Source organism: Mugil cephalus, chromosome 15 (assembly GCF_022458985.1).
Source record: "Mugil cephalus isolate CIBA_MC_2020 chromosome 15, CIBA_Mcephalus_1.1, whole genome shotgun sequence".
NCBI lineage: Eukaryota > Metazoa > Chordata > Actinopteri > Mugiliformes > Mugilidae > Mugil > Mugil cephalus.
In genome coordinates this window covers 24,210,381-24,233,544 of record NC_061784.1, presented here as the reverse complement: position 1 = coordinate 24,233,544, position 23,164 = coordinate 24,210,381, and the positions used below count along the sequence as shown (strand labels likewise).

At 47.3% G+C, this 23,164-nt stretch overlaps 2 protein-coding genes across 10 annotated transcripts in view; one reads left to right on the top strand and one right to left on the bottom strand.

Moving 5' to 3' along the window:
- LOC125021357 (phosphatidylinositol-binding clathrin assembly protein-like) overlaps positions 1-12,945 on the top strand; it is a 24,746-nt gene extending 11,801 nt beyond the window's left edge. Inside the window, exons 7-19 of one of the 2 annotated variants that reach the window (XM_047607385.1) lie at positions 218-324; positions 1,566-1,607; positions 3,125-3,210; positions 4,070-4,169; positions 5,441-5,574; positions 5,969-6,066; positions 6,301-6,414; positions 6,508-6,538; positions 6,854-6,995; positions 8,878-8,901; positions 8,981-9,037; positions 9,129-9,248; positions 10,010-12,945. In XM_047607385.1, coding sequence (XP_047463341.1) covers positions 218-324; positions 1,566-1,607; positions 3,125-3,210; positions 4,070-4,169; positions 5,441-5,574; positions 5,969-6,066; positions 6,301-6,414; positions 6,508-6,538; positions 6,854-6,995; positions 8,878-8,901; positions 8,981-9,037; positions 9,129-9,248; positions 10,010-10,024 — 1,070 coding nt within the window. In that variant the 3' untranslated portion in view covers positions 10,025-12,945. The remainder of the gene's footprint in view (positions 1-217; positions 325-1,565; positions 1,608-3,124; positions 3,211-4,069; positions 4,170-5,440; positions 5,575-5,968; positions 6,067-6,300; positions 6,415-6,507; positions 6,539-6,853; positions 6,996-8,877; positions 8,902-8,980; positions 9,038-9,128; positions 9,249-10,009) is intronic. The other variant, XM_047607386.1, reaches the window with a different exon arrangement.
- Positions 12,946-13,784: 839 nt separating this feature from the next.
- rbm14a (RNA binding motif protein 14a) lies at positions 13,785-22,715 on the bottom strand. Of its 8 annotated transcripts, XR_007114335.1 has the most exons (10): positions 22,686-22,715; positions 21,590-21,769; positions 20,370-20,554; positions 20,076-20,255; positions 18,931-19,040; positions 18,539-18,820; positions 18,233-18,462; positions 16,532-16,957; positions 14,548-14,682; positions 13,785-14,296 (listed from the first exon to the last, which is right to left on the bottom strand). XR_007114335.1 is itself a non-coding variant. In XM_047607389.1 (9 exons), the coding sequence occupies exons 2-9, from the start codon at positions 21,748-21,750 to the stop codon at positions 14,679-14,681; spliced, it is 1,578 nt and encodes a 525-aa protein (XP_047463345.1). In that variant the 5' UTR covers positions 21,751-21,769; positions 22,686-22,715; the 3' UTR covers positions 13,785-14,678. The 8 variants fall into 8 exon arrangements, 3 of the variants coding, with proteins under 3 accessions (XP_047463345.1, XP_047463343.1, XP_047463344.1); XR_007114331.1 differs by having other exon boundaries at positions 14,548-16,957; XR_007114334.1 differs by having other exon boundaries at positions 13,785-14,188; positions 14,548-16,957.
- Between the last annotated feature and the right edge of the window lie 449 nt (positions 22,716-23,164).

The following is a 23,164-nucleotide window of genomic DNA, read 5'->3' as shown; positions in this document are numbered from 1 at the left end:
CTAAACATAATAAACCACAGGCAACAGAATAAAGACGATTATTATATGAAGACGTTTTTCACAGTCGCCTCCTCTTTAACATCAGCACGTTTAGAGGACGTATGTTTATGTTGAATAATTCAAACTGATTAGTTTTTTTAACTTTTGCTGTTTTAGTTTCATGTGGTAAATAAAGGAGTTAATCTGAGAATATTGTCGCGCTGCCTCTCGCCCACAGAGAAATACTTCGACATGAAGAAGAACCAGTGCAAGGAGGCGCTGGAGCTCTACAAGACGTTCCTGAGCAGGATGACCAAACTGTCCGAGTTCCTGAAAGTGGCCGAGGTAACGCCTCCTCGTCTCCCCCGTCCTCCCGCGGAGGAGGAGGAGGAGGAAGCACAGAGTTAATAATCCCGGGGATTATCAGCCTGGAGCCAATCTCAGCGGCCGCACCAGCAGCAAACACACAAACATGCAGGAACAAACTAAAACGCTGTGATTGGTGTCGATCAGACGAGCTTAAAACCACCAGGGCCTGTTGACATTAGCTCCAGACTCAGGGACCTGGTTCCACGTAGACCAGGACCAGGAGCTCCTTCTTCTCCCTCATCTTAATCTAGACCTTTTATTTGTTCCTGTTTCTGTTCTCTCCTCTCGCCCTGACCTGGGGAGGTGTGGTGGTTTTGGGAGGGAGGGGGCGGGCGGCCATTAGCGGCCGGGGCTCAGCCAATCAGAGAGCTTCCCGTTGAGGGACCCCTTCGCGTGCTGCCTGTTCACATGCCTGCACTGCATGACCAAGCAAGCTCCTCTTCCTCTCCTCCTCTCCTCCTCTCCTCCTTCCTCTCCTCCTCCTCCCTCTGTCTCCTGCTCTCTGACTCCTCCCAGTACCTCGGTAGCTCCTCCCCCCTCTGTCCCGCGGAGCTTTTTCTCCTCCGTCCATGTGGAAGAAGGTTTGCGATGCGGAGACGAAACGCGGACTAACGTTGACTTTAAGGAACCCGTTCATTCATCCGAGCTGTTTGTGCGTCATCCTCCCGTCCCCCTTTGTGTCATATCAAAGTCAACATTAGTCGAGTGTCTTCTTCCTTCTGGATGTTTCTATGTGACCTGTTGTCTGCACCTCCTCCACCTCCTCCTCCTCCACCTCCTCCTCCTCCTCCTCCTCCTCCACCAGTCGTCACTCAGCTTTTCATTTTCTCCACATCTCAGTGTGTGTTTATAAGTGTGTGTGTGTTTATATTTATATTTATATATGTGTGTGTGTGTGTGTGTAGGTGTTTGCATGCCTCCTCCTCCTCCTCCTCCTCCTCCACCTCCCTTTCTCCTCCTCCTCCTCCTCCTCCTCCTCCTCCGTTGTCTTTTCTTTGTTTCTGTTCCAGCATCTGCATGAAGTAACGAATGCTTGGGTTTGATTCTTCTTTCTCCTTCCTCCTCTTCCTCCTTCACACGCCTCTTCCCTCTTTTTGTTTTTTCCTTTTTTTGGTTTATTCCTTGTTTTTCTTATTACATTTGGTTTGTTTTTTATTTTGCCTCCCCCCCCCTCCCTCCCCTCCCCTTCCCCTCCTCCCTCCTTTTTTGTGACACAGCGAGTTGGGATAGATCAGGGCGACAGCCCCGATCTCACACAGGTCAGTCCACATCTCATGTCAATCCGTCGCTCAGTGGGTTGGTCAGTGAACCGGTGTAAAAAACCCGTCCACTCGGTCCCATAATGCTTCATCCTAAACGCTCCCGTTCCCTACTCACCCTACAGACCTGCCCCGTCCTCCTCCTCTCCCCTCACGCTCCGTGACTCCTTCACTTTGTCTCCTCCTCTGTCTGAGCACAACCTAGAATAGAGAGGAAACAAGCATTATCAGGATTTTTACCTGAATCATTTCACACTAAAAAACTAGAGTTTTTTATGAAGCAGTCAGGATTTTTTTTTGATTTTTTCATGTTTCCAAACCCTTTTTTTCTGCCACGATTCGTCCCTGTAGCTGTGGGGAGAGCAGCGAATGGTTTTTACTGAATAGGTTTCTGCAAACCTTGGGTAGGTGCACATAACGCCGTGCGTGAGCGCCGCATGCCCCGCCCCCCTTTCAGGCCCTCACGTGATTGGACCACAGCGTGTTTCGTAAAAAAAAAAAAACGCAGCGCGGCGGCGTCGGCGGCGCTCACAACGACCTTACACGTGCTTATCCAACCACACAGTGACCCACGCCTCTACTGAGCTCTAGACATGTGTCTGTTCCACTTCCAAACCTTTAGCATATTGTAGATTTCTCTGGAGAAGGATCCAGAATGTTACGCTCTTTCCCCTCTTTAGAATAAGCACATGAGAAATCTTTTCTTTGCCTGTCGTGTGTCGCTTCGTGTTCTCTGGGGCTGAAATGTGAGGCTCTGGGTGGAAACCGCGGCATCACATGTGGCCGAAACGAGCCCGTTCCATCCCTTTTTTTTGTTTCGCGGCGAGGAGCTTCTCCATGTGAATGCCCGGTTTCCGAGCAGATGCTCACATTTGACCGAGTTAACTCCCGCGGCTTCCAGAGCTGCGACGAAGCCGTTTGCTTCCTCACCTAATAAATAATCAGTGGCACGTCTTTGAGCCGCCGTGGAAACCTGGAGTTAACTCCTGTGATTATTCTGGACTGTGATTTTTGTTCTGTGTGTGTGTGTGTGTGTGTGTGTGTGTGTGTGCGCGTCCTGAGAGTGTTTGTTTGTGCACCGCTGGCCTCTGCACGGGCTCATTAGACGCGTTCAGAGACGTGTTTGCTGTGTTTCTGCTCTGGAGCCCTGCAGCCATGACGCTCTGCTTGGTCCTGACCCGTCAGTCAGTCCCGCTGAGACTGACCCGCTTGCATGATCCAAAGGCTAATGATGTGTGCATGCTGGCCAAACCAAAACCTGATGAAACCAAATGCAAAAAACTAAAAAAAAAATTTAAAAAATGAGTAAAAAAAAAAGTAGAGTAGATGTTAAATCTGAGGGCGACGTCTCAGTTTTGCTGCTGCTTTGTGTGAGTGTGTGTGAGGAGAGGGGGTGAGTGACAGCGACGTGTCCCACTTCCTCTGCTCGGACCTGGTTCTGATGGTTTCCCCCCCCACCCCCACCCCCACCCTCACCCCCCCTCCTCCCACCCGTCCTCCCCCCCTGACACTCCCAGGCTCCCAACACTCTCCTGGAGGCTCTGGAGCAGCATCTAGCCTCCCTGGAGGGCAGGAAGCTCAAGGACCTGTCCAGCACCAGCAGGTCAGAACCACAACCGCAACCAGAACCACAAACACAACCAGAACCAGCACATTTCATTATGCAAATGTCTCATGTTTACTAAGATCCTTCATTATCTACTGAAACCCAAAGTAATATTTAAAATAGCTGCATCTATACAAACCACAGACGTCTGGAAGCAACAACATTTACACATAAAAATCAAAACTAAATATGATCATTTTTACTATAATCAGCTCCTCTGGCTTTAACAACATCATGACGTAAACGAGACAAAGAGTTAAAGTGAATAATTTCAAACTGTGGTTTGAAGTTGTGACTCTGAAACGAAGCTTCTTCTTCTTCTTCTTCTTCTTTTGCTGAATTTATTCAACATGTTCTGTGACATTAATAGAATCAGGTTCTTACACATGTGAAACTTTTTCCAGACTTCTCATCTAATTCATGATCATTCATCAGTTCATCTGAGTAAATAGTTGTTTATCATGTAAATAAATTAAGGAATGAATCTGAATATATACGTGATGTAAATATGTCACCAAATAATTCCTAGAAGCTTAAACTAATGTAGCTCATGGACCATGTTGTTTTTATTATTATTGTAGTGAATCATCATCTATGATCATCTACATAGTGACTGAACAGGAACTATTTTTTTTACTTAAATTAAACTAAAATAACTAGAATCAGGTTCCTACACAATAAAAAAACAATCGATCCTCTGTTTGACCTGACCTGTGTTTATGAATGTGTCTTAGCTCTGGGGACATCTCTTATAGTGGACGTCTCTTGTAGTGGACGTCTCGTCCTCACGGAGCTTAGACCAGATGTAGAGACTCTGTTAGTTCTGGAGGTTTCATAAATCCCTTCGTGTCCTCAGATCCAGCACCTTGTCCAGCGCAGTGTCGTCTCTGTCCAGCGCTGGGATTTCTCTCAGCCGCATGGACGACAAGACGGAGGACAACCGGCTGCAGCACAAGGTGAGACATTTAAATTACACATGTTCATACTGGAGATGGTTCAGACGGCTCCAGGACCAGGACCAGGACCAGGACCAGGACCAGACTAGACTGGACCAGAACCAGGACCAGACTGGACCAGGACCAGGACCAGGACCAAGACCAGGACCAGAACCAGACTGGACCAAGCTTTTCACAGATTTCCACGTCTGCGCCTTTAAGACAGAAAAGCAGCTCAGTCTGTGTCTCATGTCTCTTCGTCCTCAACGCTGCTGTTAAAGTTGAATAGACAAGTGCATTAAATCTGCAGTACAGTCAAATACACTGTGTGTGTGTGTGTGTGTGCGTGTGCGTGTGTGTGTGTGTGTGTTGCCGCCGGCTGCAGAGTGAAGCTGCACAGAGAATAGAAATGAACTCATGGACTTAATGCTGCACCAACGCAGAGGATCTGATTGGACCAAAGAGAATAAGACACTAAAATACACTGGAATACACTGGCTGGACAAAATAAAAGCTCCTCCCCTCTAGTCTGTGGGCGGAGCTCCTCCCCTATAGTCTGTGGGCGGAGCTCCTCCTCCTCTAGTCTGTGGAGCTCCTCCCCTCTAGTCTGTGGGCGGAGCTCCTCTCCTCTAGTCTGTGGGCGGAGCTCCTCCCCTCTAGTCTGTGGGCGGAGCTCCTCCTCCTCTAGTCTGTGGAGCTCCTCTCCTCTAGTCTGTGGGCGGAGCTCCTCCTCCTCTAGTCTGTGGTCAGAGCTCCTCTCCTCTAGTCTGTGGGCGGAGCTCCTCCCCTCTAGTCTGTGGGCGGAGCTCCTTCCCTCTAGTCTGTGGGCGGAGCTCCTCCCCCTCTAGTCTGTGGGCGGAGCTCCTCCCCTCTAGTCTGTGGGCGGAGCTCCTCCTCCTCTAGTCTGTGGAGCTCCTCCCCTCTAGTCTGTGGGCGGAGCTCCTCCCCTCTAGTCTGTGGGCGGAGCTCCTCCCCTCTAGTCTGTGGGCGGAGCTCCTCCCCTATAGTCTGTGGGCGGAGCTCCTCCAGCTTTGACTCCACTGGTTCAATAAGAAGCTTCTCCAGTGTCTCCAGTTTCTTCCATCAGTGTTTTTAGTTCAGATCTTGTATTGATGACGTCAGAGTCTGAGTCTCCAGCTCAAACCTTCTCTCTGGGTTCAGGTCTGGACTTAAATAACTAGTTGAACCAATGATCCACCAGGAGGCGCTGGATTATTTGATCAGTTACATCCAGGTGTGTCTCACCCAGAGTGAAGTCATTCAGTAACGTGTTGCTGACGCTGTCCCTGCAGGAGGACGGTCATAAAGTGATGGACATCCAGACTCCCAACGCGTCCCCCAGCGCTCAGTCCGTGGGCAGCGCCAACAGCAGCGGGGGGGCAACAGACCTGTTCTCCAGCTCCCCCATCGTACCCATCAGCAACCAGTGAGTAACCAACACAGCTCCTCTCCATATGACCTGAAGGTCCTGAAGGCACCAGGTAACTGGGACAAACCAGGTGAGTTTATAGACAGAGGAAGACAGAGACGGGGACGAGTTCTTCACCAGGGTGAGAGGTGTTTGTTAGCTCTATGCTAATGAAAATAAACCACAATAAGTGGACGTTTTCCTCACGTCTGTGAAGGTTCCCAGTCACCCAGTAATTTAATAAAGGAAACTGGACTTGAAGATGTTTCATCCGAGCAGCTTCTTCAGTTCTGAGACTAGTGGGAAGTTGAGGTTTAAATATAAAGGAATAAACTCTGTGGGTAAAACCTGGAGGTGTGAACGTTTTTAAGGATGAGATGCGAAGTAAAAGCCGTGATCTCCCGTCCTGCAGTGTGCCAAACCTCAGCAGTGAGCTGTTCACCCTGCAGCCCAGCTTCACCCCCATCCAGACCACACACACTGTGCCCAACAACAACAACGCCTGGGGAGGTAGGACTGCACCCACAGCGCACACAGACACACAAACACACAGACACACAAACACACAAACACACAAACACACACACACACAAACACAAACACACACACATATATGCCACCGTGCACATGTACGATGTCACAGCTGGATTTAACAGTTATGACCAGTTGCTTCCGACTTTTGACGCGTTCCCCCTTTTTCTCCTCCCGTCTCGTCGCCGTGGTTACCGCCGGGACGTGCGTCAGGTGACCTGCTGAAGCCGTCCCCGCCCACTCAGATCCACAGCCCCGGAGCCCCGTTGCACTCTGGGAAAATGCTGCCCAGCGACTTGGACTCTTCGTTAGCGAACCTCGTGGGCAGTGAGTATGAACCGTCCTGAAGCCTCGTTCTCTCCGTTCTATCGTTGCTTCCTTGTCCACTGACGTCATGTTTCTGTTTGTCTCCTGGCTCAGATCTGCAGTTTGGGGGGACGCCAGCGAAAAAGTGAGTACGTTCGCAGTTAATTACGAGGCTGTGCAGTCCGGCAGAAGATTCATGATTCCTTTTTCTGTTTTTATCACTTAGATCTTTAATGACGGATTATTGCAGCAACTAAAACTAAAACAAACACAAACTAAACAGAAGCTGTGAGGAGAGAGTATGATATGTTTTACATTATATAACTGGTGAATCCATCCAGTCCAGTATCATGAGCCTTGTACCGGGTCCATGTCTCTGGCTGTGGACCGAGCAGTAACAGGCTCCTCTGGGTTCTTCATACCCTGATGGTTTCAGATGCTGTTGTGTTTGTGTCACCAGGCCAGAGCTGCAGTGGAGTCAGCTGGTGGAGAAGAAGCCCACGGGAGGAAGTGGCTGGCAGTCAAAGACCATGTGCACCAGCACCAACTGGACCCACACCACCCATCCCATGGCGCCTGCCCCCATGCCCGTCCCTCAGATGGTAAATCACAGGCTTCCAGACGCTTCATGTGATGAAGGGCTGAGCTTGGTTCACGGCTCCTCGTCCTCCTGTTAGCGTCGCTGATTTAACTCTGATACTATGCTGCGACTCTGATAGTAACTCAGTAGTAGTAACATTTAAGTAAAGACCAGTGAGATAAAATAATTCTAATATATAACAAGTTTATTCATGGATGAACCAACAAACCAATAGTTTCTTATCGATGTCAAAATGGTTGAAGTAAAAGCTCCAGAGGCGACAACGAATCCTGGACAAGTGGCCCCACCCCCTCAGAGCCCCACCCCCTCAGAGCCCCACCCCCTCAGAGCCTCCCCCAGTCTGCAGACTGGAATACATGCCATAACATAATGACCACTGACATTTAAACCACCTTGTGACAATTCAGTGTTTCTGCTGGTAAACTTTAGGACCTGGTTCATTCATTGGTGTGGATGTTACTTAGACATGTAGCCCCCAGCTAGACCAAACCAGACCAGACCAGACCAAACCAGACCAGACCAGACCAGACCAGACCAAACCAGACCAGACCAGACCAGAACAGACCAGACCAGACCAGACCCCCCTCGTAAGACGTATCAATGATGGAGCCTTGAAGCCACTTTATACTTCAGCATCAATTTGACTCCATAGCTCCGACCCCAACTCCGTAGCCCCAGGGGGGTAGAACTCATTTTAGTTCAGGGGCCACATACATTCAACTCAATCTGACGTCAAGTGAACCAGTAAGATAGAACAGAATAATAACCTAGAAATAACGACGCCTCCAGCATCTAATAAACTGCCATTTTTTAAAAAAATGAAAGTTTGCTGCTGTTCAGTCCTGCGTCTCAAACGCTGCGTTTCTAAATAAAAGTGAGATTTTTGAAATTTTGATCAGGTCCAACTGCTCTTTGTTTCCACTGAAAAGTGTTTAATGAATGAGCTGCAACTTTAGTCTTTACGTGATATCCCATATTTCTCTTAAATTCTCATCACTTCTCGACGGGGAAAAGCCAAAAAAGTGTTTCCATTGCACTTTGGCAATAATTTACATTACACATTTACATCAATGCGTCTAAAAAAAACTCATGAGAGCGTAAAAGAGTTTTATCTTTAGATATTTGAGAGGTTTTTAGAAATGTAGGTGTTTCCAGTTTTTATTGAGATATATCGGTTTTGTCCATTTCTAGGGACGAGTGTTGTGTTGTGTTGTGTTATTTTCATTTATAAATTGATTCTGTGGGCCCAATTAGAGCATCTGCTGGGCTGCTTCTGGTCCACGGGCCGTATGTTGGACACCACATTCATTCAAAAGACACAGGACAGATGCACACATGAACAAAAAGGCTCAAACAGTAACACTAGAGACTCTAACTACTTCCTACGTGAGCTTTAAGAGTTAAACGTTGGAGATAAAGACGTTTGTACGACTCACGTTTGCGGAAATTTCGATAAAAGTTTCAGTCGCTGTTGTTGAAACAAAAATGACCGTGACATGTAAATAGTTACTGCCTCCTGCAGTAGTACAGTAGTAGTGGTGGTGTTAACCTTAACTAAGCAGAGATGACATTAAACTGGACAGTGTGACACGTCTCATCAGACGCGTCTGTCCCGTGTTTTGGTGTCGTCCATCGTCCCCTCAGAGACGTTGGTTTTAAACTTTGGGCTGAACACGAGCTCTCGGGGCTTTTTGTGGAGCTGTGATTATCTCCACGTCTGTCCCGTTCAATCCCGCCTCATTTTCCTAAACGCTTCCCACTGATTGACCTCTGAACACGGACGAGGTGGAAAGCTGAGGACACGAGCTGAATAGTGAAGGGACGAGGTCCAACGTTCATTCTTTTAACTGTTGTTTTTCATTTGTGTCTTTAACTCTCCACAGAACGGGATGATCTATACTGGCTACGTAAGTCCATCCTTTTATTATACGATTAGAACGTGTTTTACTACGTTCCTGCTCGTATTTATCTGTTTTTCCTGCTCAGGCTCCAGCACCAGTGGCTTTTCCTATGACGACACCCCAAGTGCCTGTGTATGGGATGGTAAAGCCCCGCCCACTTACTGAACGCACCTCTGATTGGTCCGTTAGTGGAAATAACCACGTCTCTAACGTTCCCCCTTTCTGTCCCTTAGCTTCCTCCTCAGATGAGCCATCAGATGGGGGGGGTTCCCATGATGCCCCCGCAGCCTGTCATGTACAACCAGCCCGTCCTGAGACCCACCAACCCCTTCGGACCCATCCCGGGAACTCAGGTGGGACGAGGAGCAAACGTTTATTCTCCACAACCTTTAAATCTTTACAGGCAGCATCAGAGACGCGTTTAACATATATATACATATATATACAGTACATATATTAATCAGCCACAACATTACGACCACTGACAGGAGACGTGAAAAACATCTCATGACGATTCAGTGTTCAGGATGTTTCTTCTTAGACATGTAGCATCTAGACCAGACCAGACCAGACCAGACCAGACTAGACCAGACCAGACCAGACCAGACCAGACCCCCCCACCCCTCGGTGAACATAAGCAGAACCAATGTTTTACTCAGGAATAGGAGGAAACTAGTGGATCCAGAGTTTAACAGCAGATTCTCCTTCAGGGGAAGAAGCTTCTAGAGAAATTTAGACGAACCACAGACTGAAATAAAGACAGAGAGAATAACTGGGGCTTATTTAAATTCCTTCTGCTGTCGCCTCTGAAGTGAACGTCTGAACTGATGTGAGGTTTATACTGGATCTACTGATGTGAAGCGTTGAAGTTTAAAAATGGAGCAGAAGCGTTTTTCCTCCCAGCGAGCGTCCGTTAGCTGCAGCAGAACAAACAATCAAGTGCACTCGTCCAATTATTCAAAACATAAGCGAGTGATATAATTGGTCGCTGAACAACCGACGCCCCCCGAGAAGCTGCTTTTCTCGGCACTGCGGCAACTAATAGGCCCGTCGATAGATACCTGAGCACTGGATGAGGTTCTGCTGGCGCTGAATTACTCTCGTTCCTCTGCAGATGCACTTCATGTAGGGAGGACGTCGTAACCATGGCAGCAAAGCTGGAGGAAGAGATGGAGAGACGGTCGGCGGCAAAACCCAGAACCAAATCCAGTGCAGGAGGAAGAGAAGAGACGGCGAAGGGCCGGGAGGAGGAGGACGGAGGGGAGAGGAGGAAGGGTAGAGGACCAGAGGACGGACAGAAGACGTCTCCTGACCCTCTAGTCTGTCCTCTCTCCACGTTGGACGCTGGTCTCTCCGAGTCTTCTCTCCTGCCGGGGCATCAATCCCACTCATCCTCTGATTTGCCGGTTCAAGCGACGACGTCCTGTGAAGACACTACAAAGACATGTCCCCCCTCGTCCCCCCGTCCCAATATAGACTCCCTGTATAAAAGTCCCCCCACCCACGTCCGTCTCCGTCCCCCCCCCCCCCTCCCCCGAGTCTAACTCGGAGGAAACGTCTCTTTCTCTGATTGGATTTGCTGGCACTTTACACTTTATGTGAACTCTGCCAAGTATTCGTGTGTCGGTGACGTGACCCCGTTCAGATCGGCCCCCGTTCGTCCGTCGCCCGCCGTCGATTTGAACGAGTGCGTGTCCCCCTTTTTTTCTACGTGTCCACATCACATCACATCACATCACACTCCCGAGTCTTTTTACGAGAGTCCGTTCGTTCCCCGTTTGCCAATGTGACGTCCTGAGGGGACGTTTGTGTGTGGATGGACTTCGTGTCGGTGGTTTTATTTCTCTAATCTCTGTCGGTACCTGATGTCACGGTCGTGTCGCCGGGTACCAACGTGTTTCTGCACTGGAACTAACTGATGAAAGCACTGAGCCGGACCCGGGCGCCCGGATGTAAACTCACCTCTCACACTGACTTTGCTACTTGGGGACGTTCTGTTCACACTGTGTGTTTCATTTATTGGTTTTTCCTCCTCTACAGCTGTGCAATACCACCTCCCCGCTGTTTTCTGCCTGTTTAGAAGCTTCTCCTGCTCTAGTGTTGTACTTCCAATGTGTCCACATCAAGTTTCTGTACAGTGCTTCTTCTTCTTCTTTTATTTTTTTAGTTTTTCTCGCCCTGTTGTGTTTGTGTGTTTCCTCCACCAGTGATGCACTGAGCCAACTACAGATACGAAAAGGTGATCCTCAGTCTTAGCCAATCAGAAACTCCCTCCCCGTCCTGAGCATTCGTACGGTCCGAAATTCAGACTCCCGTCGAGTCCTTTTTACCTTCAGGAAAAACCGAACAGCCACAGCAGATGTCTCAGCTCCACCCGGAGGCGCTAACGTTGTTAATGAAGTGTTAGTGGACGCGAGGCCCTGGCCTGCAGATTAGTTTGGAGGCTTTAATGAGACGTTAAATGTGGATTTTCTAGCAGATCCGAGGACGGATCCAAGGATCTGGCCCACAGTCAGATGATATATATAAATATAAATATATATATATATATATAGCACAAACCTTCAAAGAGGGGACAATGCTCTGCTGCACAAAAACTTAAATCAATGCTGGGATGTACAGTTGAAAGGGGCAATAATCGATGGGGGATGAAGTCGTTTTCTATTGATCGTGTCTGTTCCGTGTACATGTTGTGTGTGTGTGTCTGTGTGCACATGGCTTCTCATAGAGATAAACAGGGTCGTGTTCCTCCGTTAGCGCCGGTTAGCGTGTCCTGACGTAGCAGTGAGTGTTGTTGTGACCGTGTCTCAGTCTGTTACGACGCCACCATCAGTTTTTAACGGTGGCTCTAGGAACGACCCCCCCCCCCCCCCCCCCCCCACCACCACCAGGTCCCAGACAGCGTCTCCATGGAGACGTCTGCACCCGGATGCTGGTTTCCAACTCTAGAAACCATCACCCTCCGTGCAGCTCGTCTGTGACTTCACATTCAAATCTAAAACATTCGGGTCTTCTGAGGAAAAACTGTCCTTTCACCGTCGTCCATTTAACGCAGTGGTTTGTCTTTTCATGTCTTTGCACTTCACCCTGACAACAACACACAGCCCCCCCCCCCCCCCCTCCCCCCCCATCCTGGGCCAACCTGACTGTTACTGTGTCCTCTGTATATAGGTAAACGCCGTTCATGTGTTTCTAGACGTGCTCTCTGTGACGTGGTCGACGCCCCCATCGGATGACGTTTCTGTACGTGGGACGATTTCTTGCTGTATCCGTGTTGAATGGTTGTGTTTTTGAAGGTGTCATGATCCAGGGAGGGAGGGAGGGTGGAGGGAGGGGGGGTGGGTATTAATGTTTGTGATGTTTGTGTCCATCTGGAGGCGGAAGGGGGAGGGAGGGGAGGGGGGAGGGAGGGGAGGGAAGTCAAGGGTCAACTATCACAACTGGTCTATACCAAGAGTGTCTTCATCCAGGAGGGGGACAGGACAGGGTCTGTCCTCTTCAACACAGGAACATTTTTTTGCACCAAAGTCATCATCAAAGCGCAGCTTCTTCTTCTTCTTCTTCAAGGTTCACTACGGACGGACGCCACCAGAACTCAAAGGATTCCTCGCTTTTATTTTCTAGAGACAAAAGAGAAACTGTCTTTCTTTTTGCATGATTAAGTGTCGTCTTTTTATTGGCTCGTGTGCCCGGTAAAAGCATGAACCATGTGTGAACTCTCACTTACCGGCGTGTGTGGAAAACGTTAAGGAAATTTTTCTCCATGAGATTTTTTTACTTACCTCTCTCTCTGTCTCTGTCTCTGTCGACGTGGACGTTCATTGACATTCATGCGCAGCGGTTTTACAGCGGGAGGCTCTGGTAACGGTTTGAAGGCCGCCTCGCATGCAGACGTGCAACCTGCAAGTTTCCCCCATCCAACTTCAAACCCCGTTACTGTGACTGCGTCTCTGTAAAACGTCATGGATGTCAATGCCGGTTTATCACCTAGCTAGCCAGACATGCAGTCTTGTAAAAATCGCTCTTTATTAAAAGCGTTGCTATTTTCAATACGTGTGTTTTGAATGCTCACTCCTTTTTTCATACTATGCCAGCAGCATCGTGGGAGGCTGTGACTGGGAGTCTAAGTACTGTACTACGTGTTTGGTCCGGTGTTTCTCTGTGTCTCGTCCCGTCCGATCGTCTCTCGTTACGTCTCCAGTCTGGAGCTGGAGCTGGTTTTTCCTTTAAACCAGGCCTGGATTCGCCTGAAGCTTCAACACAGTTTGAAAGCGATTCGGGGTGAAACCCGGTACAGACCTGGACAAAGGGGTTCTGAGATTAAAGCGCTTCAGACTTCTGGTAGTTTCAGGAATAAAACGCTGTAAAAAAGGTGAGTTTTGCCTTTTTTTTCCATCTAATAAAAAGGAAACATGAACCAGGGTTGAGACTCCAAGGACGAACCTCCTCAGGCTGCAGCTGCTCGGTCACAAAGCTCCTCAGAAAACTAATGTGTAAAAGAATCTCCAGCGTCTCTGCAGTTTAATGCTCCGCCCTTTGTCCATTTCCGTACACAGGCCTCATGTGTTCGTGTTCATCCACCCACTCCTCTAGTGCTCATCTGTAAACTGTTCATTGTTGTCGAGGGCATGAAACTCAGCGAGTGTCCATGAAAGCGTCTTGTAATCGGGGAACTCACGTCCCCACATCTTAAAATTATATCTTTCTTTCCTTTTCCTTTTTTTTTGGATATTAAAGCGACTGAATTATCAACAATTTGTTCTCAAATGATTTGGTTTTTATTAAAAAAAAAGGAAAAAAATTGATGTTTTTGGAAGAAACTCTTGAATAAAGCGTCGTCTGCTGCCGCGGCTGAAGAGAAGTTACTGAAACACACAAAGACGGCGACGTTGAGTTGAAATTTATTTATTGATAATTGAACATGGGACAAAATGGAATTTAAAACAACATGGTAGTAGTTCGTGTCCACCGTCGTCCATACAAGTTGAATGTGGCATCAAAATTATTTATTTTTATGTTTTTTTGTTTGTTTTTGTTGTTGTTTTTTTTAAAGGGGGGGCGGGGGGAGAACGGGAGTCGAGCGTTGAACCAGCAACCGATCCTGAGCCAGGTTATTCAGGGCCTACCAGTGTGCTCTTAGACAAGGCACTTAACCCCCCGATGGCCGAAGAAGGAGAAGGAGAAGAAGAAGAAGTGGGGCGCGTTTAGAAAAACCCGTCCTACCTAAGTGTCCCAGTCCGGATGTGGCTGCGACCGCCTGGTTCTCTTCAGGGCAGGATGTATAAGAACAAACCTGCCGGAGAAGAGACGCTCAGATCTACGCTAACGCTGGCGCAGACGTCCTCAGACCGTGGAGACGATGGAGGTCACGCCGGGAGCAGGAATGTATGAGCAGAGTATGCTTGTGGGACGATGTGGGGGGGGGGATATAAACGGGAAAATAATAATAAAAAAAAAATATATATATATATATATAAAAAGGTAATCATGGGAGACAAATTTCCAAAAAATATGAAATCCTGACGATTGAAAATCCCTGAAAGCAGGTATGAAATAAAAAAAGTATGGACATATATCTGTGCTGTGTGTGCTTGTGAGTGTGTTTTATTTTATTTCAGGGGAGGGGCAGGAGTGTGTGGTCTGAGTGTTTACCTTAGTGGGGGGACACCCCATCGTCCACAGCAGTTTCAGGCCTAACGCTGCTGTTTTCCCCATCCCACGCTACAGCTGCAGCTGTGTGGCGTACGTCCAGGGCAAAGGGCTCAGATTGGCTCCCTCCCACTCTAGCTGCAATAATCAGCAAGAGGAAGAAGGTGGCTGGAGCAGCAGCAACAACAAGGCATGCAACTAACAGTTCACATGGAGCAGGTGGAACAATGTGGAACATGTGGGGAGGCTGAGTGTGTCACTGTGTGTCAGCGTGGAACCTTCTAACCGGCTTCACAGGAATAAAACGTGTGGTGGAAAAGTGAAGGAGGACGTGTGCGTTAGTGTCATCTGCACCTTTACATGAGCAAAATGCAATGAACCCGGTAAAGGGAGAAGAAAAAAAATTAATAATAATTATAATAAAAAAAAAAAAAGAAGAAGAAGAAGAAGAAGCTAGATTTAACGTGTGGAGTTTGTGTCTAAATGATGTGTGTTCAGGAGAAAGACGAGGAAAAGGCCGCGGGCCGTTTACGTCGCTGCACGGGAAAATTCAAAATAAAAAAAATATTACTCCAACAGCACCTCATCTCCACCCGGAGCATCTCATCTCCACCCGGAGCATCTCACCTCCACCCGGAGCATCTCACCTCCACCCGGAGCATCTCACCTCCACCCGAAACACCCCCAGACTCGTATATTTAATCCTCCTCACACAGAAACTCAAACTCGTCTGAACACTCAGTTCAGTTCGACCAAAAATCAGCTGCTGTCACTTTTTCCACTTTCAAATAAGGTTTCAAGTATTTACACCAGAATCGAACCAGCTCAGTTTTCGTCGGGTGTTTGGCGACGGCGAAAATGATAGAAAACATCAAAACCCAGCTGGAAAATCCAGCTTCTGTAAAGCTCAACGTCTATTAACATCATTGGCCACTCGCTCCTGGCTCCTCCCGTCACATATGTACAAAAAAAAAAAAAAAAACTAGAAACACAACACGTCAGCTATCGAAGAACTGGGCTCAACAGGAATTTAGAGGGAGGACGTGGATCCATTCAGCCACTAAACACTGAACTAAAGAGAGAAATAAAACCCGGCAGGAAAAGAAAGAAGGTTTTAGAGGCAGAAACGTGACCTTCGACTAAAACTAGAGGAAACTACTGACGGGACTTTTTATTTTCTCACCATCCTGAGCTGAGCTAACAAATAAAAAGTAGGATTATCTGATGATTGGCTGTAGCTGTTGTGAACGTTGGGGCGTAACAGGTGAGATCCTGATTAACGGGACGAGAAAGACATAATCTGAGTCACTCCTCCTCCTCTTCTGATTCACACATCCAGGCCTAAACGTCTGTGGATCCAGGTTCAGACGCTCCGATTAAACCAAACACTCAGTCTGAACTCTCACTAACCCACAGCTGATTTAACGTCTAATCGCTGCCGAGCTGCTTCACGTAGGACAGGAAACCGTCTGCTCGTCTACGACCGAGAACCATAAAACTAAACCTGCAAACCTGCACCAGAAACATCGGGGCTGCACGTTTTCAGACGTCGCAGCAGCAAAAAACAACAATAATAATAAAAAAAAAGAAAAGAATGAGGTGTACTGTCCTGTAACGCATATTACCTGCCTCTACAACATCTAACAGAAACTATGAATGTTCGACAACAACATCCCTCGTCTCCTTTTTTTTTATAAAAACCCTCAGCGGCCGAGCCACCGAACCAACGAGAGAAGAGTTTAAAGCACATTCGATTCACGACCTCCTTGCTCCCGGTTTCCTCTTCAAACTGTCCCTTATGTAAATACACATGCACTCGTACACACACACACACACACACACACACACACACACACACACACACATCTGCAGTGTTTGAGGAGCGTGTGGGGGGGGTGGGGCCTATCGATAAGGGGGTTCTGGCGTGTGGTAAGGGTAATCATGGCGCTGGGGCATGGGTTGCCCGTGTGCGGGTGTCTGCTCATACGGTGTGGATGTGGAGTAGCTTCCCGCTGCCGCGTAAGCTCCCGACGAATCATATGCCGCCGACGCCCCGTAGCCTCCCGACGAGGCGTCGTAGCCTCCCCCCGAGGAGGCGTCGTAGCTCCCCGACGACGAGGCGTCGTATCCCCCGGAGGACGAGGCGTCGTAGCCTCCCGAGGAGGCGTCGTACGTTCCCGGGGGCGGTGCATATGCTCCCGGGGCGGCATATGTCGGGGGGGCGGAGTACGTCCCCGGGGGCGCGGGGGCCGCGGTGGAGGAGGAGGAGGCCTGAGTGCTGGCCGGCGGAGGAGGAGGAGGTGGCGGAGGAGGCGGCGGGTTGGTGTAGGCGTACTGGAGGTACTGATACTGCTGCTGGTACTGTTGATACTGTTGGTATTGGTGCATTTGCTGGTAGTACTCCGAGTACGACCTGTGGGGGGGGGGAGGGGGCGGGGTCAGAGTCAGGGGACACAAAACAAACAAACGGTTAAAACTAAAAGAGTTTGAATAAAAACATGTTCAGTTTTAACCTCCCGAGACCCGACGTCCTCATATGTGGACACTAAGTTTTAGGCTTTTACTACAGCTCATTCTGCTTCATTTAAAACCCGCTGTCCTCGTTAGTGGACACTTTAGTTCGCCATGGATTCATTCTAGAGACGATCACAAAGTGGACGAGGAATAAAAATTCATCAAATTCTACGGTGGAAACTTATTTATGCTTATTAACGCTAATTAGCAAGTACTCGTTTGAGGACGCTGGGACTTTTTCTGTTTTTTTATTTTGTTACACATTAGTGACTTTATTATAAAATAAATAAGGAAATAATCTCAGTGTCCACATATGAGGACATTTTTTTCTAATCTATTAGTTCCTGATCAAAGATGATGCTTCGTTTTTATTATTTTAAGTCGTACTGATCCCGTGGAGAAATTAAAAATCCAAACCAAATAAAAGCTCAGGTCAGTACCAGCTATAACGAATGGTTAACAGACTTTTTGCTGTAAATATCTTTTGTTTTTGGGAGTTAAATTGTTTTTGTATTTTTTATCAGCGTTCCAGTTACAGAAGCTGGAAAACAAGATGGCCGCCTCCATGAAAACAACAATAACTTAGTTAGTGTAACTTATTTACAGTTTCTGAGCAAAGTGAAATTAAAGTTGATATTAACTAAAATTATTATTCTACTGTTGAACTAAATTTAGTCTTTTCACAAACTGTAAATGAACAGATAACTTGAACCAACTCATGAGTTTTTTTAACTAGAGGCAGAAATTTATATATATATAAAAAAAGATTTAAAAGTTTTAATTGTAGAAAAAAAGCCGCTGTCTGTCTCTGTTTTGGTTTTACCAGGCTGTTGTTTTAGCCGTTGTTAGCGCGACATGAGCTTTCAATTCCCATATAGCACATGAAAAACTTAAATTACACTGTAAAAGCATTTCAACACATGTATGTAGAAAAATATTGTCTGTACGTTCGGTTTATTGCAACAAAAACTAACCAGAGGAGCTAATAAACGGAATATTACAGGAGCTTCTAATTGTTTACACACGGGGCGGCCATCTTGGAAACTCAACTCAGGCGTAGTGACGATGATTTTGTGGATGACTTTCCAGGTACGAGTGTAACGCGTCATAACTCCCGCTGTTATATTTTATTTCTTACAGTTGATGCGTTTTGTGGCGGCTGCGTTGTTCGTACCTAGCGACGGGATCTGAGCCTTCGGGGGTGGCGGCGGCGGCGGCGGCGGCGGTGTCCTCGGGTACTCCGGGCGGCGTCGGGAGGAGGGCGCGGCGTTTGGGTCGTATCTGGGCGAAGGATCCTGGGACGGGGTCGGGGAGGAGGGGGGCTCGGTTGCCTCTGATCGGGCTGCGATCACGTTCGTTGTCCGACGCTGCTGCTTTTCTCCCTGCCTGCTGCTCTGCCAGAACCTTCAACCAAACACAAAAACACGTCAGGAAAAAACACAAACACTCAAACAAACAAAGACGTTTTTAATGAACAGACCTTCTGTCCCTCCTGGAAGAACTTGGCCCTCGCCGCCTCGAAAAGCGTGGTCGGGTCTGGTACCGTCTGCGGCTCCACCTCTTCCACGGCGGCGCTGGCGGCAGAGTTGTGGTTGGCCATGTCGTGGTACACCTGGTCGGCCACGGTGCCGTACACCTGGCTGGCCAGGGCCCCGTATATGACCCCGTCCGCACCTTTGGCGCTGGTGATGCCCTTCAGAGCGGCGTAGGTCGGGTCGAAGGAGGTGGTGTTGTAGAACGAGTTGTGGACACTTTGTTGAACCTGGAGGGAAAGAGAAAAGAAGCAATGATTGAGGGGTGGACGGGGGGGTGGGTAGGTAGGACCAACAAACTGACCCGAAAGGCTGTAGGGAGGCGGAGACATGGACTCACCTGGATGGGGAGACCGGCGGCGGCGGCAGCAGCTGCAGCGAGAACGGCCGCTTGACTCTGGTGATGCTCTAGAGACGGAGGAGGTCGGGGAAGGAGGCCTTCTCTGGCTCCTGGAAGGAGACGAGACAGAAAACACAGGGAGGTCAGCACCTGTTCAGTCTGCTGGACGGTGGGGGAGGGGCCACAGGGCTAAATGGGGGGAGGGGCCAAGGGCTAAAACTGGAGGGGGGCTAAAAACTGGGGGGAGGCACGGGTAAAAACTGGAGGGAGGGGCCACAGGGGCTAAAAACTGGGAGGGAGGGGCCACAGGGGCTAAAAACTGGGAGGGAGGAGTCAAACGGGATAAAAACTGGGAGGGAGGGGCCACATGGGATAAAAACTGGTGGGAGGAGCCACACGGTCTAAAAACTGGGAGGGGAGGAGCCACACGGGCTAAAAACTGGGGGGGGGGAGGAGCCACACAGGCTAAAAACTGGGAGGGAGGGGCCACAGGGGCTAAAAACTGGGAGGGAGGGGCCACACGGGCTAAAAACTGGGAGGGAGGAGTCAAACGGGATAAAAACTGGGAGGGAGGGGCCACACGGGCTAAAAACTGGGAGGGAGGGGCTAAAAACTGGGAGTGAGGGGCTAAAAACTGGGAGGGAGGAGCCACACAGGCTAAAAACTGGGAGGGAGGGCCACACAGGCTAAAAACTATCGAGGTGGAGTGGCAGCGGCTAAAAACTAGGAGGGAGGAGCAAACGGGTAAAAACGTGTGGAAGGGAGGGGCAACGGCTAAAACTAGGGGAGGCACATCGGCTAAACTGGGACGGGAGGAGCCACCAGGGCTAAAAACTGGAGGGAGGACCACGGTACAAACTGTTTCGATTACATCTTGCAGTCTTATAAATCAGAAGTCATGATAAAAATATTCTAATTCTAATCCGAGTACGTGAAGTTTGTTGCATACGTCAGGAGCATCGTCTACATGGAGTACCTGGAGTACCAGGGGTACTACGAGAAGTACACTGTGTACTTCAAGTACGTGTCTGAATTTTACATCTTGCGTTTATCACATTTATCGTGAGACGGTAAAATTCTCATCGTGTCAGTGAATCATGGTTCGTTCCTGCTGATTTGATTCAGTCACTATTTTTAAAACCCACCTGACGCGTTGGAGTTTCCTCCCGTCACCAGCTGGTTGATGAGCGGTTGGGCTTTGGACAACTCCACCGCCAGCTGACGGCCCTTGAACATGGTCCCGTTTAGAGCCTCTATAGCCGCCAGAGCCTCCTCCTTCCTCTCCATGTGCACGAAGGCGTAGCCCACGTTGGAGCATAATCTGGCTGCAGAGGGTAGAAACACAGACGATTATTAATGTTAATGTGAAATCTTTCGTCCAGGTGTAACTGTGCTGGTTTCATTTCCACGTTTGTTTTTGTGCAGACTCTGAGCGTCACCTTTGACTTTGTCGCAGTCTAAAACTCTCCCAAAGGTTGAGAAGAGTCCGTGCAGATCGTCGGCCGAACACGTGGCGCTGAGGTTCCCCACGAACACCTTGGTGGAGTTTGGCGGACGAGCGCGTGACTCCTCGACCACCAGGGGGCGGCCTCGGTACTCTTTGCCATCCAGATGCCGTATGGCCCTGAGAAAACAACAAGCACCGCCATTATTATTTCCATCACAGTCAACAGATTATGTTGAGTTTTCGTTTCCTCAGCTGGGATTAAATCAATCACCCTGACACGTGTTATCGCTTAAGATTTAGAACTTTATTAACTTATGTAATTGTTTTGTTTGATCCAAACTTTTTGCCTCCTGAGACAAAATGATGCTGTGAACTTATTAAGGTTTATTGAAGACGCACAAGACAAATAATGAGACTTTGCTTTAAAAGCACTTTATATATATTTCAGGCTCTTCTGTAACGTGTCTTGACACAATTTTGTATTTTTGTTAACACTATAAATAAGATTCAAATTATAATCCTTTCTTAGATGAATGAATGAATGAATGAATGAATGAATGAATGACTGAGTGTCCTTTATTGTCATTGTTGTGGAAACAATGAAATTGCCAAGTAGCTTTAAAAGTCAGTAAGACGAGGTTGAATAAACACACACTGTTTTCAGGTTGAAACTGCACGTTGCTGTGTGTAGATATAACTAAACATATGAGCTCGTAATTTCCAACAACTTTAACACAAGTTGTGCGATAAATGCACAGTTCCTCAATTATTTAACCTCAAATTGTAAATACTTTAGTTAAAGTGAACCACTAGTGCACTCATGTGTTTCCTAATTTCCCTTCGTTGGTGAGTAATCTATCTACTTAGATGACTACCTGCATCGTTTTCACTTATATAATTAAGTAAATAATTTAATCTGTACATTACTGTGTGTACACAGATGTGTAGATAGATGCTTTATTCATCCTGCAGCAGCAATGTGCAGATACTCAACATCATACAAGAAATATTCTTCTACTTTAGGTTGCGATTATGAATAAATTTCAATTTTAGGTTGTGACTTAAAAAAAAAGACTAATATCATTTAACAGGAGTGAATCTGAAGCTCGGTGCCAGATATTTGTGTAAACATTGATAAAGTCCTGTTTGGCTGCATACATGAGTTATAACGGGACATTCATGGCGTAATAAACCGTGTTTCCAGGTGAATACCTGTCTGCGGCCCCCTCTCCCTTCAGGGTAACGAAGGCGTACTGTCGGAGCAAGGAGCAGGTGTTGATCTCTCCATACGGAGCGAAGAGCTTGGTCAGTTCGTCCTGAGTCGCGTCTAAAGGAAGGTTCCCCACGAACAGCTTCACGTTCTCACCGCTCATCTCTGCACCAACCAGGCATCTGCAGCACAACAGCAAACAGGAAGCGACCGTCAGAGTCTTTCACATGCAACTTATTACACATGAAACTCAAGCTCCACCTGCACGTTTACGCGGTTGCATGAAGGCAGATTTTATCTACTTACTATGTTTTTCTCTCAGTGCAGAATTTTTATTTTGTATCTCGTTTGCATTTTTTGTTCATTTAGATTTTTAATTTGTATGTGAGAGAGAGAGACCTGCAGCAATGTACAGGCACCGTACATAATGTATTACAAAAAATAGATTAGATCATATCAATAAATCGCAATATATTATCTACATAATATGTTCAAGTATTATGAAATACGTGAAAACCATAGAAAAAAAGGTTAATGAATATCAATACATTTTACTTTCTTCGCATAAAATGAATCCCGATAGATCTATCATAGCTGTTTCACTTTCTACTGAGCTGATATTACCTGGTGTTTTATTATTTTTTTATTAATTGATAAGAGGTTATTTAACAACCCTGGTGGTAGTCGGTGTAAACGGCTAAGCTAACAAAACCGTTAACTTTCACGGGTTGGAAAATGGATCGAATGAAGCTAATCAACCTGTAAGCCTGCAAAGCTACTTAACAAGAGACAAATTACATATAAATTGTAAAATATTTTTTGTGTGGCAATATTTAAGCGCGACTATAAAACCCACAGTTGAAAAAAAACTCCTGACACTAGTGGCTAACGACGAAGCTAACGCAGGAGCTAATGCTAAGCTAACCGCAGCCTAGTGGTTTTTATCGGAGGTCTAGACAACTTTTGCTAAAACCGAATCCCCCCTCCGCTCCTTTCGGATCTTGTGAAACGTGCAAATAATCCAGTTTGCGGTTTGAGATTCGAACAAACAGTGGTAAAAATATTTAAATGTGCCGGAATAACACAGAGACGTCTTACCGACCCAACGCGGTCCCGGAGATGCGTAGTTCAAACCTCATTTCCGGATCCGGGTTCTTAAAGAGGTAAAAATCAATCCGCCATGTTGGGAAGGGGGCGCTGTTTCACCAAATGCGCACCAGAAATTAGACCAGGGCGGTTAAACTGGTTTTAGTTCGGGGGTCACACAGTTATTATTATTATTATTATTATCATTGTTTCCAAACTGTCAAATATAATAATAAGATAAAAAAAAAATTGTCACATGCACAGTTATACATAGTACAACGCACAGTGTAATGTTTTGTAAATGCAATTAATAAATAAATATAAATAAGGTGCTTGGGAGCAAAGAAGCACATTATTTATTTATCTTTTTCTTTTATTTAATTACTTTTGTCGAGCTGTTCTTGGTGTTTGTTGTATTCATTAAATGTCATTAGTTGAGACATTGAATGTTCACTCTTGCTTTAGACTGGAACATAAAACATTTATTAACG